At 35.0% G+C, this 20,382-nt stretch overlaps 1 protein-coding gene across 6 annotated transcripts in view; it reads left to right on the top strand.

Annotated features, from left to right (window-relative positions):
• Window positions 1-20,382, top strand: part of SHLD2 (shieldin complex subunit 2) — a 40,858-nt gene that overhangs the window by 11,693 nt on the left and 8,783 nt on the right. For all 6 annotated transcript variants that reach the window (XM_043476385.1, XM_043476386.1, XM_043476387.1 and 3 more), the window contains 3 exons: window positions 7,143-7,337; window positions 7,667-7,801; window positions 15,141-15,347. In XM_043476385.1, coding sequence (XP_043332320.1) covers window positions 7,143-7,337; window positions 7,667-7,801; window positions 15,141-15,347 — 537 coding nt within the window. The remainder of the gene's footprint in view (window positions 1-7,142; window positions 7,338-7,666; window positions 7,802-15,140; window positions 15,348-20,382) is intronic.

Genomic DNA, 20,382 nt, shown 5'->3' with positions numbered 1-20,382 from the left:
CTTCCCCAATTTTGCTGTTCCAGGAGACACTGCTTTGGGAAATATCCCCAGCATTCTTACTTGCTGCAAGTAATAAATCCTTCCTTCTCCCAATCTGTGGATTGGTAGTGTCTTTTGACTTGACACCCACAAAATGGTGAACCAAGTTGTTGGTTAACAAATTCTCATAACAAATAGAAGAATAAACTCCAAATGGATTAAAAATATAAATATTAAAAAATAAAACAATCTAACTACTAGAAGGAAACATAAATGAATTCCTCTTTAATCTTGGTGTAGGGAAAGGCCTTCTTACTATAACTCCAAATCCAGAAGCAGTAAAAACATGAGACTGATACATTTGTCTATGGAAAAATAAAAATTTTAAGGACTAAAAATACATGAAGTCAAAAGACAATTGGCATACTTGGAAGGAATATTGCAGCATACACCTTAGACAAAAGTCTAGTGTTCTAGTATATGGAAAACTCTTAAAAAATTAAGCAACAAGGGACCTGATGGGAAAATGGGAAGGAGACATGAGAAATTCAAGTTAAAACTACATAGAGATGTCATTCTTCACCTATCAAAGTGGCAAAAATTAAAAAATAGGACAACATGTTCTTTTGGTGAGTCTGTGAGGAAACAGGCTCACTTAACCTTGCTGGTGGGAATGTAAATTGCTACAACCCTTGTGGAGGGCTATTTGGCAATACCTAACAGAATTATATATGTACTCAGCTTTCAACCCAACAAGAGGATAGAATTACAACAATATGCAAATATCTATACACCGGAACAGAAAAATTATTCATTGCAGTATTGTTTGTTACTGCAAGACACTGAAAAAATAGAAACACTCATGATTAAATTATAGTATAGTCACATAGTGGAATACTATGCAGATGTAAAAAGAAAATGAAAAAGAGTCTATGAACTGATATTAAGTGATTTCCAAGACATACTGTTGTGTGAAAAATAGAAGCCCCCAAAAGCATATGCAGTATGCTGTCCTTCATCTAAGAAAGAAGGGAAGAATAAGAAAATATATATATAGAATTCCACATTTGTGCAAAAAAAGGAAGGGGCTTCCCCTTGGTGGTCCAATGGTTAAGAATCCACTTTATAATAGCAACACCAGTTTGACCCCTAGATGGAGAAGATCCCACATGCCACAGAGCAGCTGAGCTTGTGTGCTACCACTGTTCAGCCTGTGCTCTAGATCCTGGGAGCCGCAACTACTGAGCCCATGTGCCGCAACTACTGAAGCCCGAGTGCCCTCGAGCCTGTGCTCCACAAGAGAAGCTCTTGCACTGCAACTAGAGAAAGCCTGCATATAGCAACAAAGACCCAGTGCAACCAAAAACAAGTAAATACATAAATGGATACTTTTTTTTTAATGCAGGAAGGATAAACCAGAAACAAGAAGATTGGTTACCTACAGGGAAGGGATGGGAGAGGGGTAGAAAGAAAGAGGGAATGGAAATAGGGTAACATTGATGAAGAGGGAGTGACACTTCTTTGAGTATGTCTTTTTGTGTGTCTTTGTCTTATAGAACCATAGTAATGTTTCATATACCCCCCAAAATAAACAATTAAAACCAATTTGAATGTGGTGGAGGGAGAATCCAAAATGGAATGGAGACACTGACAAATGAACCTCACAGTATTAAAAATGAATAAAATAACTATACAGAAGGGTAGTAGGGACAAGAGAACAAACCTAAGAAACTGTGGAAAACAGTGTATTGACTGGATTCTGTAAGGTCAAGGGGGAAAAAAGCTGTACGTAAGTGCTGTAATCTAGTTAGGAAAAGTGTTTCTCAAGGAGGAATGGGTTAGCAACAGCTCTGTATATGTACTAGAATTGAACAGGTCAATAAATATGTAATAGATAATCAGAATTGGGTTTTTTGTTGTTACAGAAAGAAATTATATATAAAAAAGAGGGAAGATTAAAGGGAACCTTTTGGATTAGAGCCAGAGATATTAGTATGAGCTCATGGTCTTCTATATATATGTAGAGAGAGATAAGCAAATAGATAAAGGAACACAGAAATATAGATACAAGTGTATGGATGGGCTATTATGCTCAGTACATAAATTTCCTAGTTCCGTCTGCTGAGAGGATACAGAAGCAGTGACACCTCAGTAGTAAAGATCCTACCTAGTGCCCATATCTTGATCTGTAAGAGGAATCAGCACTGCTAGAAGTGGTTGATTACAGGCCTGGGACGAAGAAAATCCGAGAAGAGCCTGGAACTTTCATGGTGTCAGAAAAGGGTTGTTTTGAAAGAACACAAAAGCCAGCTTGAAGGACAGCCTATTGGCAAGAACTGGAACAATTGAAGAAAAAAAGAAAAGATGGTATTGGATTATAGCCTTTAGAATAAGATATTTATGGATTCATACTGATATAAATATTTAACTAACTTACAAAATAAGTAAGCAAGTAAATAAATTATAGAGCTCTTTTTCACAATTCCATTGGATAAATTGGAATTCCAATGAATAAATGTGAGAAGAAAGAAGAAAACAGAGAATTACCATCAGGTAGCTACTTCAGTAATACATTGCAAACAAGGATCCTTTAATAGATGCTAAAATTAGTAGGTGGAAGTTTGGGGGAGAAATAGCATTGCATCATTTCAAAGTATCTCCCCAAGGTAGTTATCAACTTACAAGGGGAAAAATAACTTTATGGTGAACAAACTTGGCTGACATAAACTTAACTGTGTGATCAAGGTAAATATTCTCTGTATTATTAAGGATATTATGAATTCCTTGCTGTGTTGCATTGACAGGGACACAGCATAATTTTGTGATATTCTTGCCAAGAATGCATAACCTCATTTCAGTCATGAGTAAACACTGGAGAAACCCAAATGGAGAGACATTCTACAAAGTAACTGATCGATACTTTTCAGAAATGTCAAGGTCATGAATGACAAGATTGAAAACTACTGCAGACTAAAGGAAGGTAAAGAGAAAAAAGAACTAAATGTAATGTAGAATCATGGAAAGGATGCTACACAGAAGAAGAATATTAGTGGGAAAATTGGTAAAATTTGAGTAAGATTTATAGTTTAGTTAATAACATTAATATTTGGGCAGTATTAGTTTTCTGTTTGTGGATAACATGATGGATTATTATGATTATTATTTATAGATTTACAAAGAATCCTTCCCCTCTTAAAACTACAAGCAAATTATTAGAAATAATGGGAAAGTTTAGCAAGGTGGTCACGTAAAAGGTTAATATACAAAAGTCAATTGCATTTTTAGAATGGAGTGACTAATGACTAGTAACAAATAAAGACAAGGCACCGTTTACAATGTTATCATGTGGATTTAACAATTTAGTTGTTAAATGAAAAAATGAAAAATTAAAAGACTAAACATATTTTGTTCATTGATCAAAAGATTTAACATTGTGACGATTTCAGTTCCCCCCAAGTTGGTCTGTGACTCAGTAAAAATCCAGTCAAGGTCCCAGTAAGATTTTCATGAAATTTGATAGATTATTCTGATAGGTTAAAGAGTAAGTGGTCAAAAGCAGCCTAGGATTTTTTTTTTTAGTTTTGGGATTTCTTTAAAAGGTTTAAGTTTAATGTTTTATTATGAACATTTGAAGTTGCTACATCTTGGAAAGCACATTTCCAAGGAGTCAAATGGCTTTTAGAGATGTTATTACAGATGTTTTATGGTTGTTAATACAATGGAAGGGTAAAGAATGTTTTAAAATAATGAAAATAACATGGAATGTAAGTATTTTTCACAGGATTTGAGAGATAGATGATGTAGATCTCGTTTTAAGACTGAACTGGATTCAAGTAAGATTGTTCTAGTTCAGTAATTTCATGAAGATCTAAGGATCCAATTCTGGATGGAGAATATGCCTTGGAAACTCTGGGTAGCTTCAGGCTTTTGCAGAATAATGTGAAAAATATTGAGCTAGTTAAATAGCTTTTAGAAGTTACTTCAAATTTGTTTTTCTACTTATATAGGAATTTGTATTTCCTTGTTTTTCACAGGTTACACAAGTTAGTAGCTAAATAAAGTATGTTCTAAGGCTTTTTTGTATGACTAGATAACTGTTTTGAAAATAGTTAACAGTTGACGCTTTGAAAATATTACAGTTGTTTTTCTTCTGAAAGAAGTCAGTTTTGGTTTTTATTTTTTCAAATTGTTACAACTCATGAAAGCTTACTTCCGATCAACATACATATAGAACTTTTGTTCTTTTCTCATTATAGTAAGGTGTTATAAATTTTACAAATTTAGTCCTGATAATGTGACAGGATATAAATTTATCTTAAATATTACTAAATTAAATATATAAATAAAAGTTTTAATACAGTGTTTCCATGAAGTAGACTACTTTAGTTTGAATCTAAGTAATCAAATGTTTCTGTACAAATTTTTATGAAGCAAGAATTAGTAAATAATTTGATGTTAGGGAGCTTCCCCTCCCTCCAAAGCTCTTACTGCAGATAAAGAATAAAGCCCAGAAAAGTTATGTACAAGTTCAGAAGAGTCATTATTGACAAAGTCAGAATTGAACCCAGTTCTTCTGATTCCAAATGTGCTGGAAATATTGTGAAAGAGGAATCAGAACACCTGGTGAATAAACTGGAGCTCTAGAAGGAGATATTTGGAGTTGGGTTTTGCTATAATGTAATTGGTCTTATCTTCACTCTTCCTCTCTTTCTCATTCATCTTTCATGCTATCTGTTCTTTTCTTTTTTGTTCATTATCTTTGTTATGATATCACCATGGTTTTATAAAATCCATTTATGAATTAAGTAACCTTAATTAGAATAGATTTCATATCAGGTTCTGGAAACTTTAGAACATTTGTTTTTATCCATTCACTCAGCTATACTAGAAATCTTGTCTTCTGCAATCTTTTCCTTACCCTCCACATCTGATTGTTTCTTAGATTCTGCCTCTGAACTAGTTCACAAGTCTGTCACCCTTTTCTCCTTCATGCAGTCTTGCCTGGTTTCCAGCTCTTATCATCTGCTGGATGGTCATTAGCCTCCGAAAATGTTCTACTTTTGTCTGTGAAAATTGATTCTTCTGCATTAAAGCATTCATAAACTTGGATGGGAAGATATTACATCCCTTTTTTTTCCTGCCAGTTTTATGAGATATGATTGACATACAGCACTGTGGAAGTTTAAGGTACACAGCATAATACATAATGATTTGAGTTATATACATCATGAAATGATTATGACAGTAAGTTAAGTGAATATCATCTCATATGAATGAGATGATAAAAGATGATAAAATTAAAGAGAAAAAAATATTTTTCCTGTGATGAGAACTCTTAGGATTCACTGTCTTAATAATTTTCATATATAACATATAGCAATGTTAATTATATTTATCATGTTGTGCATTACACCCCTAGTACTTATTTATCTTATAACTGAAGCTTTATACCTTTTGACTGCCTTCATCAATTCCCCCTCACCATACCCCATCTCTGTTAACCATAAGTATTACATCTTTATTTTCACTAATTGCCTACTGAAAATTAGCATTTCCTTCCATTATGAATAAGGTGATAACCCATAGTAATATTTTCAATACTTGTGACTCGATCACCAATGGAAAGCACATATATTTTCATATCACATTATAGTTGTTGGAGATAACTTGAATATTATTTATCCACATGATACTTTGGCATACTTTGAAGTTATAGTAGTTGCTGCATACTCTGCTATATCTTATTATTTAATGTTTTAATGAGGCACATAAGTTATCCTCAGTTTTAAAAATATTTTGATTACTGTATTTCCATACAATTGGTTTTACTATCCTATTTCATTTAATGAATTTTAAAATATTACTCTGTAATAAAAATGTTGTAAAATTAGATAATGGTTATAGCCACACAACTTTGTGAAGTACAAAAAGCAAAAACACTGAAATATATACTTTAAAAGGGTAAACTTGGGAATTCCCTGGTGGTCCAGTGGTTAGGAATCTGCACTTTCACTGCTGATGTTCATTCCCTGGATGGTGAACTAAGATCCCACAAGCCGCACAGTGTGGCCAGAAAAAAAAGAAAAAGGGTGAACTTTATGTATGTGAATTATATTCCAATGAAGTTGTTATAAAAATATTATTCTGACAATGGGTCCATATGCTTTATCAGAATACCAAAAGCATCTGAGATACATAAAGGATTACTAACCCTTTCTCTTTACCTGGAAACATATTCTTCTGCTCAGTTACTACCTAGAAACCTTTTCTTAGGCATTTTCCCAAAGCATTGCTCAAGTATTTCCTCAATAAAGAAAGCCTCTTCCAACGTCCCCGGGCAGGTCTTTAGGTGCACTCTTAGGAACGCTTAACGTGTCGCCCATATCCTAAGCACAGTGCTGGTTGTCAACCTCTAGGCTGGTAATTTCTTCAGCCTTGGGATCGTGTCTTTGTATCCCTAGCTATGGGAGTCTCAAATGGTTGTTTTTCTGTGTAGTATTCAGATGGGTGGTTAGAGAGGAGAATGATAGCATTGTAGCCAGTGAATATGGTGAGGGCAGAGGCTTAAAAGTGAGAACGCATGACATGTTCTGGGAGGGCCAGTTAGAGGGGTGTTAGGAGTGTTTCAGATGGGAAATGCTAACAGTCTTGAAGGAATAGTGGTGGTTGGGATAGTTGAGGAAGACATGATCAAATCATATTTCAGGGGTTAGGGCGCTGGTTGGATGTAACAGGGTAATGGAGGAGTCAAAAAAATAATTGATGCATTTATATATGGCTGATTCATTTTGTTGTATAGCAGAAACTAACACAACATTGTCAAGCAACTATACCCCGATTAAAAAAAAACTGAAATATTGGTCTTGGTTAATTGGTAGAAAAATGATACTGTTAATGAAATAGAGAAGTAAGGGAACAGGGCAGGTTTTTTTTTTTTTTGGCAGATGATAAATAATTCCATTTTCATTGGTTAAAAACATCAAGCTTATTTTGGCATCTAAACTGGTTCAAGGGTAAGCTACACACTTTATAAAAATGAAATAATGTTTGACATTTAATCACACTTTGCAACATAAAATACAGTTCTAAGAAAATGCCATGTTATCAAGAAAATATACTGTTTCCCTCTTTTGTATATGTGGTCTTTTTTTTTTCTTTCCTAGATTCCAGTATGATTAGTAATGTTGTACTTCAAGACTTACTGGCATATGTATCTTCAAAACATTCCTATCTCAGAGATCTTCCTCAGAGGCATCCTCAGAAAATGAGCAGTATAGAATTTATAGAATTGGAGCAGCTTCAGCCAGACATACTAGTCCATGCAATTCTAAGAGTTGTTGATATCACTGTACTGACAGGTAAATATTTTGGGTATTTCATTAATTTTAGGTTATAAAAAAAATTAAGATATAACAAGGACCTACTGTATTACACAGGGAACTGTATCAGTATTTTATAATAATGTATAGGGAAGAAAATCTGAAGGAAGAGTATATATATCACTCTGCTGTGTACCTGAAACTAACGTGATACTGTAGATCAACTGTGTTTTGATTAAAAGAAACTTAAGTACAGGACTGTCTTAGTGTACCATTTGGTTATCAGTAGATATTTATCATTAGACAGTAAAGTATGATACCACATGCAGTAGAGTAATGCCAACTAAATATTTTGTTTCCTTTTCCAGAGGCGTTATACAGTTATAGAGGACAGAAGCAAAGGAAAGTTATGTTAACAGTGGAACAGACCCAAGGTCAACATTATGTGCTTGTATTATGGGGTCCTGGAGCAGCCTGGTACCCTCAACTTCAAAGGAAAAAAGGTAAATACACCAAAAAGCATTTAATCTATTTATAGATAAGTAAATGATTAATGCTTATGAGCCTAAGATGAAGGGACTCTGGAGATCAGACAACGTTTGAAATATAATTGAGCATTATTGAATAGTCTTTTGCAGGTTTCTTGTTACAATTTTTTACCTCCTGTAAACAATTCAATGATCTATAATCCTCTATAATTAATGGCAGCAAAATAGAAGCTTTCATTTATTCCCAGGTATACTACTTTACCTTTTTAGTGAAGATTGAAGATCTTACCTTCCTTGGATAATCTTGTTTAAAAATTTAATTCTGGAGATGCTTCTACAATTTTTATTCAGCCAAGGTACTCTGATAAATAAACTCCTCTCTGGTTATAGGGCAGATGTTAGAGGAGTCGCATTAACTCTTTCAAGTCACAGTGTTACTGTTTAATGAGTTACTGTGTTCCAGGTTTTTATTCCAGTTGTTTTAAAAGCGTGGACTATTAGACCCATAGAATGTTCATGTTTAAAGTATGACCCATGATTATATTTTTCATTAGAGCATCAGTTAATCATTTATGAAGTATTAAATTAAGTGGAATTGGAACAACAGACTGGATCCAAATAGGGAAAGGAGTATACGTCAAGGCTGTATACTGTCACTCTGCTTATTTAACTTATATGCAGAGTACATCATGAAAAATGCTGGGCTGGAGGAAGCACAAGCTGGAATCAAGATTGCCAAGAGAAATATCAGTAACCTCAGATATGCAGATGACACAACCCTTATGGCAGAAAGTGAAGAACTAAAGAGCCTCTTGATGAAAGTGAAAGAGGAGAGTGAAAAAGTTGGCTTAAAACTCAACATTCAGAAAACTAAGATCATGGCATCTGGTCCCATCACTTCATGGCAAATAGATGGGGAAACAGTGGAAACAGTGACTGTTTTTTTGGGCTCCAAAATCACTGCAGATGGTGATTGCAGCCATTAAATTAAAAGATGCTTGCTCCTTGGAAGAAAAGTTATGACCAACCTAGACAGCATATTAAAAAGCAGAGACATTACTTTGCCAACAAAGGTCTGCCTAGTCAAAGCTCTCTTTTTTCCAGTAGTCGTGTATGGATGTGAGAGTTGGACTATAAAGAAAGGTGAGAGCCAAAGAATTGATGCTTTTGGAGAAGACTCTTGAGAATCCCTTGGACTGGAAGGAGATCCAACCAGTCCATCCTAAGGGAAATCAGTCCTGAATATTCACTGGAAGGACTGCGGTTGAAGCTGAAACTCCAATACTTTGGCCACCTAATGCGAAGAACTGACTCATTGGAAAAGACCCTGATGTTGGGAAAGATTGAAGGTGGGAGGAGAAGGGGACGACAGAGGATGAGATGGTTGGATGGCATCACTGACTCAATGGAAATGAGTTTGAGTAAACTCTGGGAGTTGGTGATGGACAGGGAGGCCTGGCATGCTGCAGTCCATGGGGTCGCAAAGAGTCAGACATGACTGAGCGACTGAACTGAACTGAATTGATGTTTCAATATAAAATAGTGTAACATCTTCATTTTGATATTAGATCCTTTAGTTGTAACAATCAGAGACAGTTTAATTAGTAGCTTCTGAGTTATTTTACTCTGTTAAACTAATTCAGAGGTTGATTAGGTATGTGATCCATTCTTTTTTTACCTGGAAGAGTTAATATGCCTTTGCAAACTTCTATTTCAAAATAATTATCTAAGGATAGGATCTATCACGTTGCCTCTCTTAATCATTAATAGCCCATAACTAGGATTTGAGATAAGTCTGAATTTTGGCTTTCATGTTAAGATCAAACAGTGGCAAATATTTGTTTGGTTGAGAAATCTGAAAAACATGTGTCAATGATATACAAACCATCATTATTGACCACTATGTCATGGTCAGGAACATGAGTCAGCTGCGTGCTGAGCAGAATGTAGATCAAAGGTGGCATTCCAATTATAGTGGAGCTGTAGCAAAGCAGATTGCTCCATGCTTAATATGAATATTCCTTTAAAGCTGATAGTTATTTGGTCAATAGAAGAGGAAGTATATTTTCTCTAGATAATTCTTGGATATTTAGGTTAATGTTGAAAATTTATAAATCCATGAATTAAGGTGTAGTTTCTTTGTTCATTTCTTCAGCATATTTATTTATATTTCAAGTTTTAATATCTGCCTTAATACCTCAAAGATCCAATTTTGAAGAATCATTTAAGTAAGTGATTCTCCTTTCACAAATTGTTAGTATTCTGTCTATTCATTTAGTATTTCTTGAGGCATTCTCTATATTATTCTGTGTGTACTGGGCCCTTGTTTTCCTTGTTCCCAAGGGTAACAAACTCACATTTAGGTGATATAATTAGAAGTGATTGTCAAGCAGTAATTATTGAATACTAGAGACAAAAGAGTTAATGTTTTGGAGAAAAATAGTAAGAAATTAATTCCCAGTTTTTTTAAAAATATGTGTTGCTAGTAGGAATTTGGTATGCCTGATATGCAGCAAGCATTGTTTACAGTTAAAGTCCTCATGAGGGTGGGCTAGGGACATAAATTACACTTCTTGGTAATAATTTGGTATGCATAAAATAAGCTATTCAGAACTAAGTGCCTTTCCAATGCAATATTCTCCTGAAATCATTTAGTAGAAGTCTAATATTTTAAAAAATATAACAGATTACAATAAAGTACACTCATGACATTACTAATTAAGCACAGAATAATACAAGTGATCCCAACCTTTGTGATTATGCTTCATGCAAAATCACAGTTACATCTGCATGGAGGTTTGCTATTCCTTCACACCCTTAATTCCTGATTGAAGTGTATAGAATTGTATCACAAATTGTCTTGGTATTGCTCAGTCTCCCTCAGACTTACTAGCTTAACCCGCATTTGACTCCTTTCTGTTTCTTGAACACGCCAAACTTTTTCCTGCTTTGGGATCTTGAATTTATGTATTCCCCTGCCTAGAGTGCTTTTTCCTCCAGCGCTCCCACACAGATGGCTGTCCAACTTCATTTCCCCAGAGAGGCCTCACACATGAATATACATGATCACTCCCTATCGCGTCACTCTGTGTGTTGCAGTTGTGCCACCTAACACAAACAGATGATCCAGCTGATTTGCTTGCTTGATAATTAACTAAATTTCTCAGTAGGTTGTAAAGTTTGTGACTAAGAGCACCCTGATTAGTCTGTTCACCATTGTATCCTCATCACACAGCACTGCCTGCGCTAGTAGGTACTTTCTTTATAAATGATTGAAGAATAAAATATAGATCAGGCAGCCATTTAAAATTCCCACTGTCTTTAAGGAATAAAGAAGCAAGTTCGAGGAGGAAATAGCTTGTTTCAAATGATAAGAAAAAAGTCACACAGGTAAAAATGCTTGCACATGAAGGTTGTGCAGTCCCTTGGCTGTACTGAGAAATTGTGTTTAAACTTGGGCACTGAAGGCTCGAATTTCACACTGGAACTCCGTCATGGTTAACTTAAATGATTAAGGGGGCTATACTGGAAGTGTACAGGAGTATACCCCTAGTAAATAGGGCAAGAGTGATGGGTTTCACGGGGACTTGGAACTAGGAACAGAAAAGCTTTCTGGGTCCAGGCAACATCTCCATGGGTTTGCTTTATTTACTTAGTAGAGACTTTCTCTAGACTTTCTCTGCTTCTCAACATTATGGATAGCACATTGTTACTCTGTAGCTCCTGTTTTACTTTTCCTTTTAAGAGACCAGTCCCATTTCTAAATTCCCAGTAAAGAGAATCTGATTGCTTAGTTTGAATTTGATTCAGTCCACTGTGGCCTGTAAGACAGGGTCAAAAAGTACCAGTTGGGGCATTCCCTGGCGGTCCAGTGGTTAGGACTCTGCACCTCTACTGCAGGAGGCATGGGAACTAAGGTCCCTCATGCTGTACTAAAAGGTAAAAAAACAAAGTACCAGTTGGAATATGTAAGCTTATTTCAGTGGGTGAGGGAATAGTTAAGGGGGTGGGGTCATTTGTGGTCTGGTGGACACACAAATTCACTATCAAAGATATGTATGTTCACTAGCCTGGATAGATGTATAGATATAATATTTAGTTTAAAAAAAGTAGATTATAAAACTTCATGTATAATAGGATCTCATTTTAATAAAAGTGGATATATAAGTATGTATATACACTTTAAAAAATCTGGAAATACAGGTACTAAAATGCTAGCCATCTCTAGTAGTATTATGTGGTTTTTATTTTTTTATATCTTTATTTTGAATTTTATGCATGTATGGAATTTGCATTTATTCTTTAAACCTTTTAGTACAATGAAACTTCAAACATACAGACAGAATAATACAATGAACTAAAGTACCCATTATCCATTTTATTGAAACACAGACAATCTTACTTTGCCTATTACCTTTCTTTTACTGCCTAAATATTTTATAAAAAGTACATTTTATTTTATAATTTAAAAATTAAAGCAAATTTTTTCTTTAAAATTTTTTTCTTTAAAAATTAGTAGATATATTTGAAATATCTATCTAATAATTTGAGAAGAAATAAAAATTAAGCTTATGCTTCATATTTGTGCCAAAATAAATGCTGGATGCATTAGAAATTCAAATACTTTTTAAAAGGAACAGAAAGTACTAGAAGAAAATATAAGTGAACTCATTTGGAACCCAAAGGTTAGTAAGTTAAATAAAATGCTGTAACAAAAACTACCATACATGAAAATCACCATATGCAAAATTAAAATGCAAGTGAAAAACCAGAAAAGGAATTGTATTTTGTCAGAAATTAATAGCATAATCTAAAGTCAAATACTTGTGAGAATAAATGAGCAATAGATGTGAACAGGCAGGTCCTCAAAGAAGAAATTAAAGTGGCCAATAAATGTATGAAAAAAATTATTCTTACTAGCAATGGAAGGCAGACAAATAAAATAATAACAACTGATTTTTGTCCTATGAAATCAGTAGAGAAGATATGGGGAAATAACCACTCTTGTAGACTATAGAAGATGTAAACTGGCAACCCTTTTTCCCCTCTTTTTCTAACTGAAGTATAATTGACTTGTGTGTGTGTGTAGTCGCTCAGTCATGTCCAGCTCTTTTCAACCCCGTGGACTACCCGCCAGGCTCCTCCGTCCTTGAGATTTTTCAGGCAAGAGTACTGGAGTGGATTGCCATGCCCGCCTCCAGGGGATTTTCCCAACCAAGAGATGGAACCCAGGTCTCCCACATTGCAGGCAGATTCTTTACCATCTGAGCCACCAGGGAAGCCCATCATTGACTTACAATGTATTAGTTTCAGGGGAACAACATTTCTTGAGGACAGTTGACAGTACGTATGAAAGCCTTAGAATTTGGGATACCTTTGGCCTAACAATGACACTTAATAGGAATTTATCATGACTATGCATTAAGATGTAGCTAAAAATAGTTTACCATAGTACTAGATTTATAACAGTGAAAAATAAGAAACATGAGAGGATAGCACTAATAATTTTTAAGATTTTGGTGTACCTGTGCAATGACATATTATGTAGTATTTTAAAATAATGTAGAATAATACTTAATGACATATAAAATATACATTTGACATAGTAAGTAAAAATCAAACAAATTGAGAAAACTGCATGGACACTAAAATACTATTTTGAGGTGTTGACTATAGCTGCCGTTTATTTCTTTGCTTATCTTACCTGTGATTTCTAAGCATGTATTCTATAATAAGACAAGAAAATTGTTTTAAAATAGTGATTGGAGATTCCTTAATGACCCAGCAGTCCCACTCCTGGGCATACACACCGAGGAAACCAGATCTGAAAGAGACACGTGCACCCCAATGTTCATTGCAGCACTGTTTATAATTGCCAGGACATGGAAGCAACCTAGATGCCCATCAGCAGGTGAATGGATAAGGAAGCTGTGGTACATGTACACAATGGAATATTACTCAGCCATTAAAAAGAATTCATTTGAATCAGTTCTAATGAGATGGATGAAACTGGAGCCCATTATACAGAGTGAAGTAAGCCAGAAAGATAAAGACCAATACAGTATACTAACGCATATATATGGAATTTTAAAAGATGGTAACGATAACCCTATATGCAAAACAGAAAAAGAGACACAGATGTACAGAACAGACTTTTAGACTCTGTGGGAGAAGGCGAGGGTGGGATATTGAGACAACAGCATTGAAACAAGTATACCATCAAGGGTGAAACAGATCACCAGCCCAGGTTGGATGCATGAGACAAGTGCTTAGGGCTGGTGCACTGGGAAGACCCAGAGCGATGGGATGGGGAGGGAGGTGGGAGGGGGGATCAGGATGGGGAACACATGTAAATCCATGGCTGATTCATGTCAATGTATGGCAAAAACCACTACAATATTGTAAAGTAATTAGCCTCCAACTAATAAAAATAAATGGAAAAAAATTAAAAAATAGTGATTGGTTTTAAGCAACAACTTGGAATATACATGCTTTAGCTCTTTCTAACGATGCTCTGTCTATACAGATTTACTGACTTGTTTTAAAATTTCCCACCAAAAAATAGCTGTCCAGAGAAACTGAGGAAGTGGATGAGATGTGTGATTTAGATTTATAACCTGAAGTATGTGGGAAAATAAAAAGACAATTGTCATTAGAAGACTTTGTACTAAGAAACTTATTTTTGTTTTAATATAGTTTTAAAGTTGAATTTATTAATATATAGTCTGATTGTTCCTAGAGAAGTGCATGGCAACCCACTCCAGTATTCTTGCCTGGAGAATCCCCATGGACAGAGGAGCCTGGTGGGCTGCAGTCCACGGGGTCACAGAGAGTCGGACACAACTGAGTGACTAAGCACAGCACAGTCCGATTGTTGAGCGAGAAAGTCTGTGCTGCTGTGGTTCAGAACTGTTACTGAAAGAATTAAAAATAGGAGCAACTGAATCTAAATTTTTTTTGTTGTTCCGAAAAAATTAGCTAAATAAGAAAACTAAGGTATTGAAAAATCATTGAGTAATATTGGTTATGGTAAACATGTGTCCATTTCTATGTCATTATTTAAAAAAAAATCTTTTCCTATAGATAATAAGAGCTTGCTATTCTGAATAAACAGTTGGTTATGATAAATTATGAGTGTTTAGGAGACCAAGTAATCTTTAGAAAAAATTTTGTTCAAATTATCTCTACCATTCTTATTGCCTTAATACAACATTCATTTTTTGCCTCTTTATATCCAAATTCCTTAATGTGATAAAAGTTGTATTTAACTGATTTAATCAGATCAGTCTGTTTAATCTGGTTTTAATCCTAGATAATTTCCTTTTGGTAACTTTTTGTGTTTGTTTTGTTTAAGGTTATATTTGGGAATTTAAGTATCTTTTTGTTCAGCGCAATTGCATCCTGGAGAACCTAGAATTGCATACAACACCATGGTCATCCTGTGAGTGCCTGTTTGATGATGATATAAGGGCAATTACATTTAAAGCAAAATTTCAAAAAAACATACCCTCCTTTGTGAAGATGTCAGATTTAGCAACACACCTAGAGGAAAAGCATTCAGGTGAGATCTTATTTGTAAAAGACATTGCTAGTTTTAATATAAGCAAAGAAGCTGCCATTTGTAGGAAAAATGTATAACTGAATGTAAAAGTGAAATAGAGATGTCTGTAAGTAGCTGAAGTAGATACTAACCTCTTCCTGACTTTCTGCCTATAATCCTTTGAGATTAATTTGTAATTATTAAGGGTTACTTAAAAGTATTTTTTGCATATAGTTATAAGTAGCTTATCATTTAATAAGCCAGAAATAGGATAGCAACTCTAATCAGAATCACTGTTGAGATAAACATTTTATCAAGTTACTAAACTATCATCTATAAATGATTGTTAAAAATTAACATTGAGGAATTTCCTGGTGGTTTAGTGGCTAAGATTCCATGCTTCCATTGTACTGGGCCCGGGTTTGATCTCTCCTCAGGGAACTAGATCCCACATACCACAACTAAGACCCGGTACAGTCAAATAAATAAACAGCTATTTTAAAAAAAATAATTAACATTGATATAGAATTTATGGAATTTACTTACTGCTTTGTATATTGTAATAACATACTTCCTGACCTTGAATATGTGTGTGTGTGAGTGTGTGTATAAATTTCATTCTCAGAAGCATACCACATGGAAGGATGCCTGATAAATTTTATATACATACTCACACAATTTCCATGGGAAAAATATAATTAATTTCTTTTGAGTGAAGTAGTAGAAGGAGTATGTTTTAGGTTTAGTATGCTATACACTTTGAAATGAAGAGAGTAAAATAGCAAAAATAAATAACTAGATAAATTGCTACAAGTTTAGTGGGAAATACCAATACTTTCCACTATATTGCATTGGCTTCTTAACTACAGAAATGATGCTAAAAGATGCTAACTCCTGGTTGATGGTATAACAAATTAAACAGCATTTAAAGCTATAGTTAGGGTTGCTAAATGCCAATAATGAGTAAATGTCAGTGATTATCAGTTTTGGAAACTAATAGAAAGCTTTCCAATGGCTATTATAACAAATAAATTTAGAGGGAAAATAAAGGTTGAAAAAAATGAGATGTATCTGCAGGTTTATTGTTATATAATTAAAATTTTTTTTCCATTTATTTTTATTAGTTGGAGGCTAATTACTTTATAATATTGTAGTGGTTTTTGCCATACATTGACATAAATCAGCCATGGATTTACATGTGTTCCCCATCTCAACCCCCCCTCCCGCCTCCCTCTCCATCCCATCCCTCTGGGTCTTCCCAGTGTACCAACCCTGAGCACCCATCTCATGCATCCAACCTGGGCTGGTGATCTGTTTCACCCTTGATAGTATACTCGTTTCAATGCTGTTCTCTCTGAACACCCCACCCTCGCCTCCTCCCACAGAGTCTAAAAGTCTGTTCTGTACATCTGTGTCTCTTTTTCTGTTTTGCATATAGGATTATTGTTAACCATCTTTTTAAATTCCATATATATGCATTAGTATACTGCATTGGTCTTTATCTTTCTGGCTTACTTCACTCTGTATAATGGGCTCCAGTTTCATCCATCTCATTAGAACTGATTCAAATGAATTCTTTTTAATGGCTGAGTTAATTTAAATTTTTTAATGAAGAAAAATTTGGTGAAAAATTTTCCTCAGAATTTGTATAAGGTTACTGTTTTTGAAAAAAAATTACTGTTTTTGGTGATTTTATAGGTTGAGTTATTACAAATAGCTCAGGAACTTTGGATCTTGACAGTGAATTTTAACTTTATTCTCCCATTTGCATAAATAATTTTCTGAATTGTTATAGGTGGCTTTCAGTTCAGTTCAGTTCAGTTGCTCAGTCGTGTCCGACTCTTTGCGACCCCATGAATCGCAGCATGCCAGGCCTCCCTGTCCATCACCAACTCCCGGAGTTTACTCAAACTCATGTCCATCAAGTCGGTGATGCCATCGAGCCATCTCATCTGTCCTCCCCTTCTCCTCCTGCCCCCAATCCCTCCCAGCATCAGGGTCTAGATTTCATTAAATGCTAGAATTGTTTTAAGTGAAATAAGATTATTTTTACAGTTTTCTAATGAAAAGAATCTGATCCCAAATAAATTAAGTTGAAACTCCTAAGGTATCACATGCTGAGTCTCAACTCTATTTCTTGGGGTTTTTTACTAGCATGCTCTGCCCTCTTCTGGTTCGTCCACAGAAATGTAAGAGTTGGGTCATATGCAGTTATTAGGACATTTCAGTTAGTGCTTTTCAAATTGGTTCAGAATGTTAGATTAAAAAAATTTTTTTAACAGGATTTTTGGGATATAATTTTCATATAGGCGATAACCCTTATTTAATAAAGTGTGTACATTCACATTGGTAAGTATGGACATGAAACCCATGAAAGCAACACCACAGTCATGAAATCATCACCTGCCTCTTTGTATCTCTTTTTATCCCTCATCCCTGCCCCTGATCTTTCCAGTAGTCAATCTGCTTTCTGTAACTAGAGATTAGTTTGAATTTTCTGTGCTTTTATATATATGGAATCATTTGTTTGGCATCTCTAACTTAGCAAATTCTTTGAGATGTATCAGTTTCTTTGAGATGTATCTATGTGGTTGTGTGTATCAGTAAATCATTCTTTATCCTATTATATAAATATACCATGCTTTGTTTATTTGTTCAGTTATGGATGTACATCTGGGTTGTTTCCTGTTCTTGGCTATTATAAAGTTTCTATAAACATTCAAGTACAAGACATTATTCAGACATAGTCTTTCTTTTCTCATGAGTAAATACCCAAGAATTGAATCAATAGCTGGATTATATGGTAGGCTTATGTTTAACTTTAACAGTTAAAGAAACTGCTAAAAAAAAAAAAAATAAGGAAACTGCCTGTTTTCCAAAGCAGTTGTACCATTTTACATTTCCACCAGCAGTGTATGAGTTCTGTTTTTTCACACCCACCTCAACATTTGGTATGGACATTCTTCTTAATTTTGTTCATTCTAATAGATGTGTAGTAATGGGTCATCATAATTTCAGCTTGCATTTATTTATTGGCTGGTGATATTGAACATCTTTTATGTACTTAATTTGCCACCTATATATGTTCTTTAATGAAGTGTCAATTGAAGTCTTTTGCTTACCAAAAAAAAGTTGGCTTCACTGTTTTATTGAATTTTGAGAGTTCTTTATATTCTGGGTAAAAATTCTTCTTTTGGGGGACTTACTGGTGGTCCAGTGGTTAAGAGGTCACCTTTCTAAGGCAGGGAGCTTGTCTTCAGTCCCTGGTCAGAGAGCTAAAATTCCACATGCTTTGAGGCCAAAAAAACAAGATGCAAACCAGAAGCAATATTGTAGCAAATTTAATAAACACTTTAAAAATAATCCACATCAAAAAAAGCTTTAAAAAACTTTTTTTCTTTTTTGGAGGGGGGGCTGCATCCAGCTTGTAGGGTAGTTCCCTGACCAGGGACTGAACCTGTGCCCCAGCAGTGAAAGTGCTGGGTTCTAATCACTGGACCACCAGGGAATTCTTGCTTTTTGTTGTTCTTGTTGTTGTTTAGTGACAAGTCATGTCCCATTCCTCGCAACTCATGGACTGTAGCCCACCAGGCTCCTCTGTCCATGGGATTTCCCAGGCAAGAATACTGGAGTGGGTTGCCACTTCCTTCTCCAGGGGATCTTCCCAACCCAGGGATCAAACCTGTGTCTGCCGCACTGGCAGTCGTATTCTTTACCACTGAGACACCTGGGAAGCCCAGAGAATTACTGCTAATATCTGTTAACAAGAATTTTTATGTCTATATCATGGTGGATATTTGTCTGCAGTTTTCTTATATCTTTTTCTGGTTTTGGTGTTAGAGCAATGCTCACAGAATGAGTTGGTGTATAGTTTTTCGTCTTCATTTTTCTCGAGTTTATTTAGAATTAGATTAATGATCTAATTTCTAATCTAATCTAATTTCTAACAGATTAATGATCTGTTTCTTCCATACATGTTTGGTAGAACTCCTTCAGGCCTATCTGGGCCTGAAGTTTTCTTTATTGGGAGGTTTTAACCTCAAATTCAATTTCTTTTAATAGATACAGGGATGTTCCAGCTACTTGTTTCTTCTTAAGTACGCTTTGATAGTTTGTATCTTTCAAGAAATTTGTTCATTTCATCTAGGTTGTTGGCACAACAACAACAAAAGTTTGTTGGCATAAAGTGATAATATTTTCTTACTATCCCTTTTAATATATATAGAATTTGTAGTAATACTGGTATTACCTAATATTGCTAATTTGTGCCTTCTTTTTTTTTTAACTGATCATTTTGGCTGGAGTTTTACCAGTTTTATTAATCTGCTCATATAACTACCTTTTGTATTCATTAATTTTTCTATTTTCTAGTCCATTGATTTCTGCTCTGATCTTTTTTTTTTTTCCTTTTTTCTGCTTTCTTGGGTTTCTTTCTTTCTTTTTTTTACATTTCTTAGGGTGTAAATAGAGGTAACATGTTTTTTCCCAATGTAGGAGTTTAGTGCCATGAATTTTCCTTTAAGTACGGCTTCTAAATTCTCTACCCAATACCTTATGGATTATGAGATTTTCCACTCTAGCTGGTGGGAGAAGACACTATTCCTATCTCTCTGCAAGCTTCAGGGATTGTTCAATACTTTTGGATGGTTCTTTTCTTGTCCTCTGGTTACATATATTGGTCAGTACTCAGTTGAATTCTTCAAGGGGGTTACCCTCTGCAGTGCTCCAGAGTTTTCTCCAGAGTTCCCCTTTGTCTTGTCTAATAACCAACTCTGATATCTCTAGCTGTATTAGCCTTCCAGACTCAAAGCTGTGTCTGCTGTCAGTTCAGGGAAACCACAGGCTCTGCCTGGGTCTCCTTTCCAATACTATAGCCAGCAAACTCTTGTCTATAAGCTGGGGCAGTTACTGGGCTTACATCTTTTGCTTCTCATCTCTTAGGGATCACTGTCCTTTGTTGCCTGATATCTAATGTCCTGAGAATTGCTGTTTCATACATTTTGTTTAGTTTTTAGTTGTTTCAGGTGTCAGCTATTTTTACACACAACACTTCTGA

The sequence above is a fragment of the Cervus canadensis genome, chromosome 8 (assembly GCF_019320065.1).
Source record: "Cervus canadensis isolate Bull #8, Minnesota chromosome 8, ASM1932006v1, whole genome shotgun sequence".
NCBI classification, from domain to species: domain Eukaryota; kingdom Metazoa; phylum Chordata; class Mammalia; order Artiodactyla; family Cervidae; genus Cervus; species Cervus canadensis.
The sequence above is the reverse complement of the archived record's forward strand: the minus strand, read 5'-3'. Positions and strand labels throughout refer to the sequence as shown.